This window comes from Aphis gossypii, unplaced genomic scaffold (assembly GCF_020184175.1).
Source record: "Aphis gossypii isolate Hap1 unplaced genomic scaffold, ASM2018417v2 Contig00410, whole genome shotgun sequence".
NCBI classification, from domain to species: domain Eukaryota; kingdom Metazoa; phylum Arthropoda; class Insecta; order Hemiptera; family Aphididae; genus Aphis; species Aphis gossypii.
In genome coordinates, this window is record NW_026083097.1 from 42,452 (window position 1) to 58,499 (window position 16,048).

Below are 16,048 nucleotides of genomic sequence, written 5' to 3' on the forward strand. Positions count from 1 at the left end.
TTTTAAATTTTTTTGCGTAATCACGATTTATGATCAAACGATTTTCAATATTTGTTATTTTTCAAAAAGTATAAGTCTTAGATACTTGAAAATTTTACCAGTTATTTAGATTGACATTTTTTTTACATGATTTAATTTTCAAAATATTTTGCTTGTTTTAAGGCTATTTATAGTCATTTGAAATAGTCGTTTTATTTAGTTTTTTTATTATAAATATCGATAAAATATTATTGACTGAGTCAAAACACTTGAAAATTTAAAACAAAGTTCCTCATAAGTTATTCTTATAATGATTCAAAAATTATAAGAATACATAACTTGAGTTATTTTGTTTTTTTTTTTAAAAGAACATTTATTCATAGCGACCTTAAACTTTTTGTCATTAGGTACGTATAATACGCCCAAAATATGTTTTATAAGAAAAGTGCAAACAATTAAAGTAAATTACGGATATCTAATATATGATGATGATGAAAATAGATATAGTTTATTTGTAAATACTTACCATATTGCATAAAGCTATTATTTAAAATATGCAACTTTTTAAAGTACTGTTTAGAAATTAGATTTTCTAGTCTTTATACCTACGTTTTGAATTACGTGCTCAGTAAATAATTGAATACAAATTATATTTTATAATCTTATATCTATAATCTTATCACTATGCTTTAGGCATTCAATATACAGTCTTAATCGAATAAATAATTGCAATTTTACTTTCAACATACATTTTTTTTTAGCTTGTTTCACGCGTACTGCGTTCATGTTTTGTATAATACGTCCTTTTAACATTAATTTATTACACATATTTTTAACACAATTTGTGTTTCACTATTATTTTATAATATTTGACAATGTTTTTTATAAGAAGCGAATGTAGTTAGTATCGGAAAGTACACCAATTTCTATATTTTTTTTTTGACTTTACATTATTTTATCTGTAGGAAATATTAAATTGGCAGATCTAACTTTAGAACAATTGAATAACCGACATGTTTGTAACTTGCATTTTAAACCTACGGATTTTAATAATATTGAAACACAACAAAGGCTAAAGCAAAAAGCAGTTCCAATGAAATACGATTGTACTGAAGTACCAATTGATGAGGAACAATACATTCCAACTTCACCTTTAAACGAATCTGAAGAACCCGAGTCACCAAATTTACACGTTAAAACACCAACAAAAATTTACAAAAAAAAATGTCCAAGAACGCCAATCGAATCTCCTCATCTTCCTGCTACATTAAATACATCACCATCTTCGCCAATTTTGAATTATGAATGCTCTCCATCAACAAGTTCAATAATTAAATCATTTGTAGATATGCCTTCACCCATTAGCACTCGCAAACGTCGTTTAATCAAAGCGAAAACAGTTCTTTTCCCTAACAAACAACGCGAACAAATGTCAAAAAAACGTCTGGAAGAATTAATTAAAAAAAAAATATGTTTTTAAAAAAAAATTCATCTAATATAAGCAAACTAAAAAAAAAACTACAAATATCTCGTAATAAATTAAATTTACATAAATTTAAGAACAATATCACATTTTCAAGTTCAGGATCTAAAGTAATAGCAGAAATGCAAATGTTTCATAAGCGTAATTCAAGAACACCCTGGACTCTAGCTGAAAAAAATTTTGCTATAAATTTGTACTATAAATCGCCAGCTACACACAAATTTCTTAGAAATAATCAGCAAATAATTTTACCAGGTGAAACAACGTTGCGTAGATGGATTGGCAAGTCTAAATTTTGTCCCGGTTTTAATTCACTTTGGCTAAAGCAAATTAAAAATAAGTTGGATACAATGTCAGATGATGAAAAACACTGTGTAATAATATTCGATGAAATGAAAATAAAATCTTTTTTAGAATATTCAAAGTATTTAGATATGGTTGAAGGGTTTGAGGATTTAGGACACAAAGGCAGAACAAATAAATTGGCTACACAGGCAATGGTTTTCATTGTTCGGGGGCTTTATAGTAATTGGAAATTACCATTGGCTTATTTTTTAACGGGTTCATCTATGAGTAGTTTAATATTAAAAGATTTAATTGTAGATGTAATCGAAAAATGCGCAGAGCTAGGTTTTAATATTGTAGCACTCGTTTGTGATCAAGGTTCCAATAATTATTCAGTTTTAAAGCACTTAGGTTGTTGTAAAGAAAAACCATTTGTTGAAATTAAAGGTAAAACTATATTTTCTATTTTTGATGTGCCACATATTTTAAAAAATTTTAGAAACAATTTTTTGAAATATAATTTTAAATTTAATGGACAAGAAGTTTCTTTTTCTGATATTAAGTTGGCTTATAATATTGATAAATCAAGTAATACTAGTAGAGCCCTTTTAAAACTAACTAACAGTCATATGAATCCCAACCCTTTTCAAAAAATGAGTTGTAAACTTGCTCTTCAAATTTTTAGCAATTCGGTAGCAGCTGTTTTAAGAACATGCATTGCTACTGGTCAAATAAAATCAAAAACTGCCGTTGCAACCGCCGATTTTGTTCAAGAATTAAACAATTTATTTGACTGTTTAAACAGTAAATCATTATACAGTTCTAACATATATTCTTGTGCTTTAAATGATGATAAACCTTATTTATTTAATAAATTAATGAAAGCTAAAGAATGGTGTGCACAACTGGAGTTAATACAACCTATAAAAGTGTATGGTAAAGTTCTTCCATGTTTCGACGCCATGGTATGGAGTATAAACTCAATAATAATGATTTATACACAACAAAAAAACTTAGGTTTTAAATATCTTCTGACTAATCGTTTAAACCAGGATATCATAGAAAATACTTTTTCGGTTTTTCGTCGGCGTGGAGGTTTCAACAGAAATCCGACTGCTCGTACTTTTCGAACGTCATTTCGGTTTCAAGCAAGACACAACCTCATGAAAGCCACAGATTCATCAAATTGCGAAAATGATTTTGATTATAATTTATTTAACCCTAATTCAGAGAACGCTTCTATTTCTACACCTTATACAGATACATCAGATGCCTTAGTTGAATCAGATTCTGATTCATTTGTATGTTCGGAAGAGGAGGGTAATTTCGATCAATGCCTCAGTAACGTAGAAAAAAAAATAACGTTAGAAACTTGTTCAAATACCTATTTTGCGGGATATTTGGCCAAAAAATGCATGGATCAATTTAAATGCATTAAATGCGAATTAATTATTTTAAGTGACGATTTTTTCTTTGATGACCAAGAATATTTAATTTTTTACAAACAATTTGAAAGTGCTGACATTGAAAAAAGCAGTCTTAAAAAACCATCTGATTCATTTACTAACTTCGTGTCTACAGCACAAAAATATTTAAAAGATTTTGTAGAACTAAGTCCTCATAAAAGAAAATTATGTGCAACTATTCAAATAAAAATAAAAACAGAATTGATATCTGATTTAAATGTTGATCCAAACTGTTATCAACATATCGATTTTATAATCCAAAAGTTAATACATTGTAAATTATTAAGGCATTTTAATTGGACATCTAAACATTTGAAAGGACGTTCCAGTGTACAGACAGCAAATAAATTAAAAATTTTGAAAAATTTTTAAATATTATATATTATAATTCAATAGTTGGCATGTAAATATAATATAAAATGATATTGGTACATATTATAATATGTATTATGTATATTTTTTAGTATAAAAATTTGAAGGTTTTACGATTTTTTTTAACAAAGATAATATAATTATAATTATTAATACTAGTGTTGTCCTCGGAACTTTTTATGAAAATGAATATATAGCTACCTATTTTTAAAATTTTCACCTGTATTTTATAAAATGTAATATATTAGTTTTGTCATTATATTTGTCTATATTATTATATTTATATATTTTTTTTTTTTTACAATTATGCAATAATAATTTTAAGAATTTATAATTAGGTAACATTTTTGTAAAATAAAAGTAGTATGCTACTCTCATTACCCATTTTATGAAATAAAGAATAATATTGTTTTATTAGATATTAATAATTAACCACCTAATAAACATAGTTATTATATATGTATAGTTAGACATAATTATTATATGTATAATACCAGCTATGTCCTATAATATTTATATTTTAATGTCTGTTGTCACTAGTAAAGTTTTAAAGTTTACCGATATGTATTTTACAAATAATACATATTAATTAATTATTAGCTTATAAATGATATATTATTATGTCAATTGCCTTTTAAAAACTAGATATTAACACACACATATTACCATTGGCGCGGTAATAATATATGACCGATCATATTAAACTTATTATTATTAGTCATAATACGAACATTCAGTGTTGGAAGTCGGAACTGTTCAAGTTTTTTGTTTTACAAATTTACAATAATTGTCACGTTGACGACATGCCGTACACGCATGCGCAATAACTTAAATACTTAGAGCGATCCTATGGGGGTCCATTAGTACTATTCCGCCGGGGTCCAAAACGTCCGCCTAACTGGTTGCCGCGTCTTTCCATGGCGTGGGCAATCTATAGTATATTTAATCTATGCTATATCTATACTACTATATAAAATAGAACCCCCTTTTTTGTATGTACGCACATAACTCAAAAAGTACCTACCCAACGGATTTTAGTAGAATTTTCACTGATCAATAGGTCTAGATTCATGGAAGGTTTAAATATACAATTTATTTGTATAACATGAATACTTGATTAATAAAATTAAAAAATGATTGTGCCATACCTTCGTACATACTTAAATGGCATAAAATTATCGCCCCGTGAACAGATTTCTCTTGCGCAGTGGCACTTTTATAAGATTTCAAACACAGTATCTCGAGTTCGAACCTCGGTATCGGACAAACACTTTTTGCATTGTCTTTCCGCTTTTTACTTATATCAGTTATATGGAGTTATTTCCATAGATATAATATATATATTGTTATGGGCTATGAGATATCTGTAAGATATCTACGAGATTACAAACTAAGTTAGTATGACCATGCCTCGTGTCAAGGGTAATGCAGATGCTACTATGACCATGACACGTGTCGGGATGCATATTAACATACTGTACATTGCTACACGACCGTTGTTCTCTGATTGGCCGATTCAAATTTGCCGCGGTTTTATTCTATGATAATTATAATAGATTATAGATTATAGATAAAATTGTATAATATTATATAAAATAATATATTATAATATAATATAATATATAAAACAAGTACCTAATACAATAATGATTGTTATGTTATCACAATACATCAATGGGTTATTGTTTTTATGGTTTTCAATTTTACAAATTAGGTACCATAATAATTTGCAAAATGAATTTGCATTTGCCTAAGTTGTTCATTAACAAAGTAATTACTGAACTAGAATATTATGATTATGTTATTCGATCAAATATTAAAACTATAGAAGATTGTAATTTGTGGGTTTCTGAATTTGGGAAATTAAATAATATTAAATGGAATGCTAGATCTTCTCGACCGTGTGGTGAAAAAATTAATTGTTCGTAAGTATAATATTATGATCTTAAATAATCATAGAATAGCTATATTACATTTATGTAAAATGTGGTTAATACTTACAAATATTCATAAAATATGTAACTGGGACATTAGGTATATAATTATATTGTATAATTCACATAAGTCAGCATTTGAATTTTTATAATAATCTTATTAATTTGGTTGAGTTTAAATTATTAAGAAAATATAAATATAAATGTAATATATTTTTAGTAGTATTTTTATCTGTCCACTACTGTCTACTATCCTGTCATTATGCCTGGCATGTATTGAATAAGTAAACCTGAATTAAATAAACCTAAGCTAGTTATTATAATAATTAATTATATTTTAGATTTGGTGAATATTAAATTAAATGATTTAATAAAATAGAAAATATTATATATCAACGGTTAGGTAAATGCATTAGATATTCTAATATTGGCATTAATTCAGTAAAATCTATTTTTCTGTAACACTAAAGGGCCATGGCCCATGGCTCTACGGACACGGATTCATATATAAGCAACGTCCACAACGATTAGCTTAAATATATTAATGTATAATTACTGATTCGAACCTAACACAATATATAAAATCTAATTCTAAAATATAAGAAATTTTGATTCAAGAGATGTTTAGATTTGACCACATACAATGTATAAATTATAGTCCAGTAATTTAGTAATAATTATAAATGTAGGATAACCATATTAATATGATTATTACATTTTTAAAGTTCAAATAGGTTATTCTTTATCATTATTTTTAGGATAATAATTTTGTACAATGAACAAAGTCAATAATGTCTAAATATCAGGTATTTAATTGATTTTTTTAAACTTAACCATCAACAAAATAATAATAATAATAACTCTTAATTACCTAATTTGTTTTTAATGGTATAACTATATACCTAAGTAATTTTATCTTATATTATACTTAAATATATTATTTTCTATTACCTACAACTCTAATAATATAAAAAAAATTAATCAAGCTTAGCTTATATTTATTTAAAAAGGCATTTGCATTAATAACTGCAAATTTAAACAATTAGGTACAATGTATAATAAAATTTGATTAGTAGGTTAGTCTGAACTTTTAATTTAATAATTTTAAGCTATGAATTCAAATTAATAACTGATTTGCTATTTTAATTAAGCCTTACACTTTTAGTATTTAAAAATTATAAAAATCATCTTTAAGTTAAGATAGCTGGTACCTATTTGCTTTTGAATAGAAAAGATATTTTTTTTTTTTTTTTATATAATATTTATTGATTATTATTTATTAGTTTATACATCTATGGGATTATTTGAAATCATTTCAAAAATAGTTTTATTTGATTCAATAATACCTTGATAACTTTATAAGTACCTAAAATAAATTTTAATAATATTATAATTATTTCTGATAAAAAAAAGATAAAAAATCCAAAAATAAAAGTACCTAGTTAAGGCATATTTTGTACCTACTTATAACATTTTTTGACAATACTTTTTTTTCATTGTGGTAGATAGGTAACTGATAAGTATATTTCGATTAGGTATTCATGTATGATAAATCTGATAAATACTTTAAACTATTTGTATTTTTTTGAATCAAAAATTACAATGGTGTAAAACTCAAGAATCATCAATACCATGCTGATTTTAAATGAGTTATAATTTGTTAATAGTTTAGAATGTTTTTATTATTGGTTTCTAGGAAAAAGTTTGTATGCCAGCATAGCTCCTTTCGTAAAGTTTCTAGAGAAGAAAATAAAAAAGGGAATTCAAAAAATGCTAACTGTTTAGCTTCTGTAACATGTGTGGTAAAATTAGATACTCATTCTACACGAAAAGTAGATCCTTATATTAAAGTTTGGTCATTTTTATATTTTTCTTATTACTTATTTAAATACATTATTAAGATACTTACATAGGTATTATTTAATTAAATACATTTGGTAAAATTATTTTTCAGGATGGGTTATATGGCGTTATAACAATTAAAAATAAACATAACCATAGTATTGACACTGCTGAAACTTTACGCTTTTTACCAGCAGATAAAATACTTAAAAATACCTTTTTTGAGTATTTTAACGATAATATGAGTATAACTGATGCAATTAATTGTCATGAGCGCATTTTAGAATTAAAAGAAAATTTTTCACTAGAAATGTTAGCTAATGGATCTATTAATCCAACTTATAGAACTGTTCAAAATTGGCACAATGAATGGAGGTTAGAAAATTTAGGTCCGCGGTCTGGAACAGGTTTGATTGAGGTAATTTTTTATAATTTTACATATATTTAATTAATATTTAACAGTTTAAAAAAGTAGTTGAAGATTTCAAAGACAATTTATTATTAGTTAAAGCCTTGTTGGTAATGATTTTGGATTTATCCAAGCTCTATCTTCAGAGTATATCTGAGTTTTGTGAATATATAAAATATTTTACTTTGATTCTGTATCAAAAAATATGGTTTTAAAGTATTTTATTGAAAAAAATAATTTTTTACTATAAGAAGGCTAGGTTAGCTTTATGGTTACTGAAAAAGGAGACATTTATCAACTAAATAATAATTAATTAATACATATCTATGGGGTTTTTTTTCTAATTGATCTATTTTTTAACATGGTTGATTAAAAATGAATCCCAAATGTTCAAACTGATATCATTATATTAAATTTCATTCGATTTTTGTTTTTGTCTTTCTTGAAAAATTAAAAAGCTGACTTCTTCTCATTCTGTAGTAAGAAATATTATTAACTAATACCTAATTTAATATACCTACCAATATTAAATAAAAAGTTAATTTATTTTATTTTTTGAAATTTATAAAGTTAATTTAAAATAATAAATTTATAAACATCTAATGATATAATTATTATTGTTGATGTTAGTATCTATTTTTTCTAGAAAATAATACAAAAGATTGATGTTTATAAAGAGAGAAATGTAAATAGTTAAATTTAAGGAAGACCCATTTGCATTAGTTATTGTTACTCCACTTATGCAACGAGCACATTCATTAAAGTCATCTAGTAATGTTGTATTCGTAGACAGTACATCTGCCTGTGATGCAGACAATTATTCTATTACATTTATGCTTACTCCGTGTGCAGCAGGTGCAGTTCCATTAGCAATAATTATTACAAAGGGTATATAAAAATAATTTTTTATCTATCATTAAATAATTTCATTTAACTTAGATCCTTATTTTAATATATTAATAGGTCAGACATATTCAGCATATAACACTGGATTTCAGTTACTAAAGAATGTGGCATAATTGCTTTGGTGGTGTTGGTTGGCCAAAAGTCTTTATAACTGATAATGCTGCCGCTGAAATAAACGCAATTGAAAACAACTGGCCAAATAGTATCCATTTACTTTGCATTTTCATGTTTGTCAGGCTGTTTGGCGTTGGGTCTGGGACTCAAAGAATAGCATACAAAAGATAAGCGACCAATGCTTATGAATAGTTTTCAATCTATTTTATATGCTAATACAATTGATTCTTCAGAGAAATTTTTTAATGAAAGTATTAAAAACTCTGAATTTCCAAAATGGAAAGATATCTAAATGAACACTGGCACACAAGACACAAATGGTGTTTAGCGTGGCGTGATGATCAACTAAAGGTCATCACACCCATAACTATTCTGAAATTACTGTTCGAATTTTTAAGACACTGTTCTTTCAAGAGTAAAAGCCTACAATGTCGTAGCTTTATTAGATTTTACGTGCACAGTATTAGAAGATCATTATTGTAGGCGCTTAATGGCTTTTGCTAATTGTAGACACACTAAAAATAGAAATGCTAGAATCTTTTTAGATTCATTAATAAAAAAAGCAAGTACAATACAAAAAGCTCATATAGAATCTAAATCAGATATGAGTATTGTGTAAGAGTGAAAATGATTCATCATGTATTTATAATGTAAATATTATGGAGGTTGTTGTTCATGCCTTTCTGGTAATTTGGTAAATTTTGTAAACATCAGTGTGCTGTTTACATTCATTTTGATGTGATTTCAAAAAGTTTCCCTCCAGTTACCCCAAAAGATAGATATGAATTGCTGTTTTAGCCCAAGGGAATGTATCTATCTCCCAGATTTCTTCCAGTCATTTTTATCGGTTAATAATTTTCCTCAAATTGATGCACCAAATGAATATAATACTGATTTGCTAATTATTCTAATACTAATGAGCCAGATTATTCACAGGAAAAAGATAATAATGTCCAAATAATTCTGAAATTAAAGAAAATAAAGAGACAAAGACCAAAACAATAGATTGCATTATAGATTTAATCAAATCTAAAGACTCAACGTTTGGCTCATTTACTGCAGGGTGAATATTTTAGAGTCTCGTTTGAAGAAAGTAACAACAGAAGGACAGTGGCAATCATTTTTACATACTGCTGGAAATTCAACTGTGGCTTTGCGAAAAAGACCTGGTGCAAAAATTAGAGTCCAGCCAACATCTATTGCAAGGAGATTACCAAGAGTTACAAAGGAAGTAGAACGTTTTACCATCAGGCCGTCCAGCAAATGGCGAAATCACCACCAAAAAAGAAAAAGAATCTTGGTGGTATGTCCAATTGAATGTGCCAAATGCAAAATCACATGGTCACAACCATTAATTAATACAATATTATTATGATTATTATTTTTTCAAACTATAATATTTATCTATGAAGTATATAATTAAATAATATAGGTATACATTACACATATCTATATAATCTTCTAATAATATATTAGGTATATCTTTTACATTATTCTTTATTAAAAATAAACCGTTTATGTAATTCACAAGAGTTACTATAATTTTTTAACCTTCAATACGTAAAACAAAATAAATTCATTATTAATTTGTAACTTAATTTAACTTATGTTATCTTGAACAATAATAATTGTTATAAAAAGTAAAAAAAAAAAGAATGATACAAGTCAATTGTATGTTTAAATGAAGTTGGAAAGATATTTTCTGAAAAATTAGAATATTAGAATGAAAATATGATTAAATAAATACAAATAATACAACTGTATTATTAGTGTGCCTAAAGATGTCCATAAACCATATCATGAGTTAAGTTATTTTTAAAGACATACTTACTTTTCAATTTTCAATAGGTACTACATTTTTTTAGGCATGTTAATTACATTTTTCTTAATAAACCCCGAAATCATATATATTTATTCAAAATATTGGTTTAACCATTAGTGTAGATAAGACATAGGTTGTATGTAAAATAATAGTTTGTTACAAATACAATAATATATAATGTACAATAATCAATATTACTTAATAAATTCAATAAAAAAATATTTTAAGATCTAGTGTAGGTTTAAAATACCTAAATGATTTTTAACTAAATTAAGTACTTTTTTTCAATTAAGCTTGCAACTTCTTCAAGTAAAATTGTTTGACATGAAACTTAACTTTTATACCCAATATTAACATAACAAGGTAAAAAATTGACTAGTACATAAATACTAAATAATTTTAATTACTAATAATAACTATTATTCTTCTATATAAAAATGAATCGCAAATTTGGTAAGCGCATAACTCAACAACGCCTGGAACCGATTCGCTCATTCTTTTTTTGTTGGGTTGGGTCGTAATTGTCAGGAGAAGGTCTTACGGACGAACATTTGAGAAAGTTATCGGTTAGAGAAATATGACGAGGTGGTGATGAATACGAGCGCCATCTATCCAGCCAATGGTCAACTAATTATTTTTGGTAGTCAATGGCAACCATTTAAATAAAATAAATCATTTATTTAACATGTTTTTAAAAATGCTGCAAATAGACATACAACAACGCACATGTCGAATGTTCGTTGGAAGTCAAGGATGGTTTTTACGGCTAGAAAAATTAGAATTATTGCTGGAAAAACCCTAAAAATAGCCTTTTCTTTTTACAATAGCCCTTCCGATAATTTTATAATATAATACTGAATCGTAATCCATGGCAACCAACAGCGTGTTTTGTGTCAGAGTGTTTAGTTAGTTCGTGTTTGTTTAGTTCGTGATTATTAAAACATAATTTATATTTGATATGCCTCCTATAAGACGAAGCAATTTAGGTAGAAGAACCAGAGTAGTATACATTTGTATGTTCTGCGCACTTTTGACTGCGGAGATTGCAAATTTTTAAGGGGGATTTTTCCCCTCAAACTTTTTTTTTCTCCGCTCTACCAGACTGCGGTGATTTTAAAATTTTTAGGTGGATTTTCCCCCTCAAACTTTTTTTTCTCCGCTGTACCAGTAAAAAAACACTGATTTTCAAAAACCATAATGTATGTTCTGCGCACTTTTGACTGCGGAGATTGTAAAATTTTAAGGGGGATTTTCCCCCTCAAACTTTTTTTTTCTCCGCTGTACTAGTAAAAAACACTTTTTAAAACCAATTATTTTTTCCCCTGTTACACATAAAGTTTAAACAGTGTATACACTATTTATTTCCCGTGTATCACAGACGGAGTATTCCGCTACAACCAATAAATTTTTTTCTATGTTACACATAAAGTTTAAGCAGTGTATATACACACTTCATAATTATATTTTTTAGTCATGTTTTTTTTTAAAAAATAAAAAATAATACGTTTTGGTTCAAAATAAAAATATATATTTATATGTATTGTCTCATTATTCTAAATTAATTTTAAATTGATTAAACTAGTTTTCTTACTTCTCTAGTAAAAGGTACATATTCTACAATGCGATCATGAATTAATAAACAATAAGCAGTTACACCTGAAAGAGATTCTGATGCTTCAATTTCTAATTGAACATCTACTGATGAAGCTGTAGCTGAATCATTCTGTTTTGACGTATCGATAACAATAATTGGAGCTTGCGTTAGAAATGTAGATGGGCTTAATATCGGGTTCCGAATACTTTTTTCATAGTACGATTCTTGAAACGATGTATACATATCATATAATAAGGTAAAATTATTTTTAGCAAAATCCAAATTTAAATTATCATAAGGATATGCTATTGAGTTTAAAAATACTTTTACATTAGTTATATTACAATGATCGAATACACCACAATCTTTTTCTAACGAATTTTTACGTCCCTTTTGTAATCCGATTATAATGAATCGAGGTTTTTCTAATTTTGAAGCAGTTTTTAGGTTCCATACAACTTTTTTTGTGGTTCCGAGTTCAGGATATTCAAAAGTTTCAAAAGATCTGAACGGGATAAACAAACTTTTTTCTTTTTCAATAAGTTTTAATAATTTTAACCTTTCTTCATCATCAACAGTAATATGTGGAACCTTCCAAACTATTTTTTTCAAAACAACTTTTCCAGAATTTGTACTTCCACTAGTAATTACTTTTAGAGCGTTTAAATCGCTATGACTTCGAGTTAATATTAGTTCTAATCTAGAATTAACTAATATCTTTTTAAAGTCTTCAAATAGACCTAACCAATATTTTAACGGAATGCATGCACTAAATTCTCCATTACTATTTGCTGGGTTTGAACTATTTTTAAATATCCAACCAGCATTTTCATAACAATTATAATTATCAGGTGTACCTGATAGATAACCTTTTAACGAACTGGTAATACCAAGTACACGTGTACTATCTACTTCTATTCCATTGATTTCAAGTCGTATTTGTTCAAAGAGATAGGAAAAACCGTTATTAGTAAGTTTTACTTTTCCAGCATCTGATACTTCACCTTCTAAATATATAAAGCTTTCATTCAGATACGGATAAACATCTGTTTGTTGGATTGATATACGTATTTCATCATTATTATTAAATGAAGTTGTATACGGTGTATATGAATGATATTCGATTTTCGTAATTTTAGAATCGGTTTCAAACGGTGAACTTATATCTAAAATATCACTTTCTGGCATTCTGCTTTAATTTATAACCTAAAGCCTTTAAAATTGTTTTATTTTTCGTTGTTATTTTTTTTACTTTATTCGATGTTACCGGTAACGCTTTAGTTATATGACTAGCAAGATTTATCTTTTGTAATGGGCTTATATTAAATTTTAATCCCATCTTAAGATCCGTAACGTTTAATATGTAGATTGATTACTAATTTTTCACCTAAATTGTTTATCGGATTATGATCTTGATCAACTAATTGTATAGTTATTAAATCGATATTTGTTTTATTTAATTTATAATATATTAGGTTAGTTGGAGATTGAATCAGCTTCGCCCCTATGTTCTCAGTAGGAGAAAACTCATAAATTGAATGACTTGGCATGTGGTTGTTGAATGAACCTTGAGCTATACTGCACATTACTTTTATTGAATTAACATTGTTTAAATTTACCACTTTCTTTGAACGATGACCATCAATGTTTTGCAAGTGTGGTTCATAATTTGTTTTTTCAAATCCTAATAAAGGTCCTATACTGTTTGCTACGTTAAAACGTATTGTTGCATTACTGAATATGGTTGTCTTAAAATCTACTTGATCAATCCCGATATCAAAAGTTATTTTCTCTGTTAGTTGTATTCCAATGTATTCGTTAACATTATGAAAGTCATCTATTTGCTTTAAAATTTGATTTTTAATATCCTTAATACCGTAACACCCTTTTTTCAGTGTGATAAAACAGGTTGGAAATTTATTATTATTTAGTAAACGATCGGGGTTTTCTAAATGTATTTCAAACTGGTTATTAGTTTCATTTATGTTTGGAAATGTATTATATGTTTGTAAATTTAACAAAGCAATTTCCGAGTCATCGTACACATCAATTGCTGGAAAATAATGTACAGATAATGTAGTTGTATTACCAGTTAAACTTAATGTAATTGATTCATACATTGTAAAAATTCAAGACATAAATGTCCACAATTAAATGAATTAAAATCTTGATAATTTGAATAGTTATATAATCGTGTTTCCTTTGAAATAGTTTTGTAATTCAATTGGTGGAGGTAAATCACCGAAGCTATCAAAATATACAACCTTATCTTTAATTTTGTAAAACGCTACCCAATGACTTCCATCACCTGAAGATACGTCTAAGTTTAATATACCACATTCAATTGTTCGTGGTTTTTTAGGTAAGTCATCTCGTGAAAAGACTCCTCGGAAATGATTGATATTAAACTTTGCAATGTATTTTATAATGTCTCTAGATGTGAGTGGTCTGTCAGGTAACGTTTTTATCAGTTTTTTTTCCTTGATCCATTATTGATTAAATTCAATCCGCTACCTTTCTTTTTTTTCGAATTTTGAATTGCATTATAAACACTAGCACTCCCAGACATTAAACTACCGAGAGCTGATAACCCTGCGAAAATAGGAATTAGAGGAATCGCACCTCCTGTCTGACCTGGTGTTAAAATCAATCTTTTACCATTAGGATTTTTCTTAACCTTTCCTTTTTTTGCAGCTAGTGTTCTCTTTTTTATTTTTTTATTACTTTTATGTTTACCTTTATAACTCATACCTATTTTCTGTTTAACCTTCATCATACTTTATTTCAGTATTTATAAAGAAGTTTATAAAACCTTCACCAGTCTTATCTGATTTCTACTTACAGGTTGAGCACACTATCTTTCACTGGTTATAAATTTAAAAGATCCAGAGTATTTATAAGAAAAAAAAATGGATTTGATTGAACAGAAAGATAAATTAGATATTTCGAACGTTGATACTCAAATAATAAAAAAAACGTCAAGACATGGACCGTTATTACCTGATACTATACGTGCTATTATAGTCGGTCCTAGTGGTTCAGGTAAAACAAATATAATGTATAATCTAATCACTCATGAAAACGGAATAAGATTTGAAAATATTTATTTATACTCAAAAACTTCTAATCAAGAAAAATATGTTTTATTAAAAAAAAAAATAGATGATATAAAAGGTGCTAACATTTTTATATTTTCAGACGCTGATAAAGTTATAAAACCGAATTTAACTAAAAAGAATTCTGTAATAATTTTCGATGATGTTTTATGTGGTCCGCAGTCGATAATAAGAGAATATTTCGGAATGTGTAGACATTCAGGTGCTAGCTCTGTATTCTATTTAGCACAAACATATTCTAAAATTCCGAAGCAACTGGTAAGAGATAATTCAAATTTATTAATAATTCTAAAACAGGATGATACAAATTTAAAACATATATTCAATGATCATTCATCAGCAGATATGGATTTCTCAGAATTTCGGAAAATTTCTCATTTCTGCTGGAATCATAGTGATTACGGATTTATGGTTATTGATAAAACACGTGAAATGAATGAAGGTAGATATAGATGTGGTTTTCATACTTTTATTAAAAAAAATAAGTATATAAATATAGTTGTAATATAGACAAAATCTACATAGCATTATCTTTAGTTGAAGGAAACAGATATATTAAGTTCATTATTTTCAATGAATAAAGATAAAGTTTTGTTAAAAAATTTGATATTATCAAAAAAAAATATCAAACGTAAAATAATGAACATGAAGCGTGGTGTTATAGATTCTGATAACTATTTTCGCGAAACATTTATACCTTTACTCAAACCATTGACTTCAATTCCA

At 27.0% G+C, this 16,048-nt stretch overlaps 1 protein-coding gene and 1 pseudogene across 2 annotated transcripts; both read left to right on the forward strand.

Moving 5' to 3' along the window:
• Positions 1 to 854: 854 nt before the first annotated feature.
• LOC114132232 (uncharacterized) lies at positions 855 to 10,145 on the forward strand (annotated as a pseudogene).
• Positions 10,146 to 14,889: 4,744 nt separating this feature from the next.
• On the forward strand, positions 14,890 to 15,773 carry LOC126554057 (uncharacterized). Of its 2 annotated transcripts, none has more exons than XM_050209171.1 (3): positions 14,890 to 15,248; positions 15,405 to 15,580; positions 15,663 to 15,773. In XM_050209171.1, the coding sequence occupies exons 1-3, from the start codon at positions 15,116 to 15,118 to the stop codon at positions 15,756 to 15,758; spliced, it is 405 nt and encodes a 134-aa protein (XP_050065128.1). In that variant the 5' UTR covers positions 14,890 to 15,115; the 3' UTR covers positions 15,759 to 15,773. The 2 variants fall into 2 exon arrangements, with proteins under 2 accessions (XP_050065128.1, XP_050065129.1); XM_050209172.1 differs by having other exon boundaries at positions 15,666 to 15,773.
• The last annotated feature ends 275 nt before the right edge of the window (positions 15,774 to 16,048 follow it).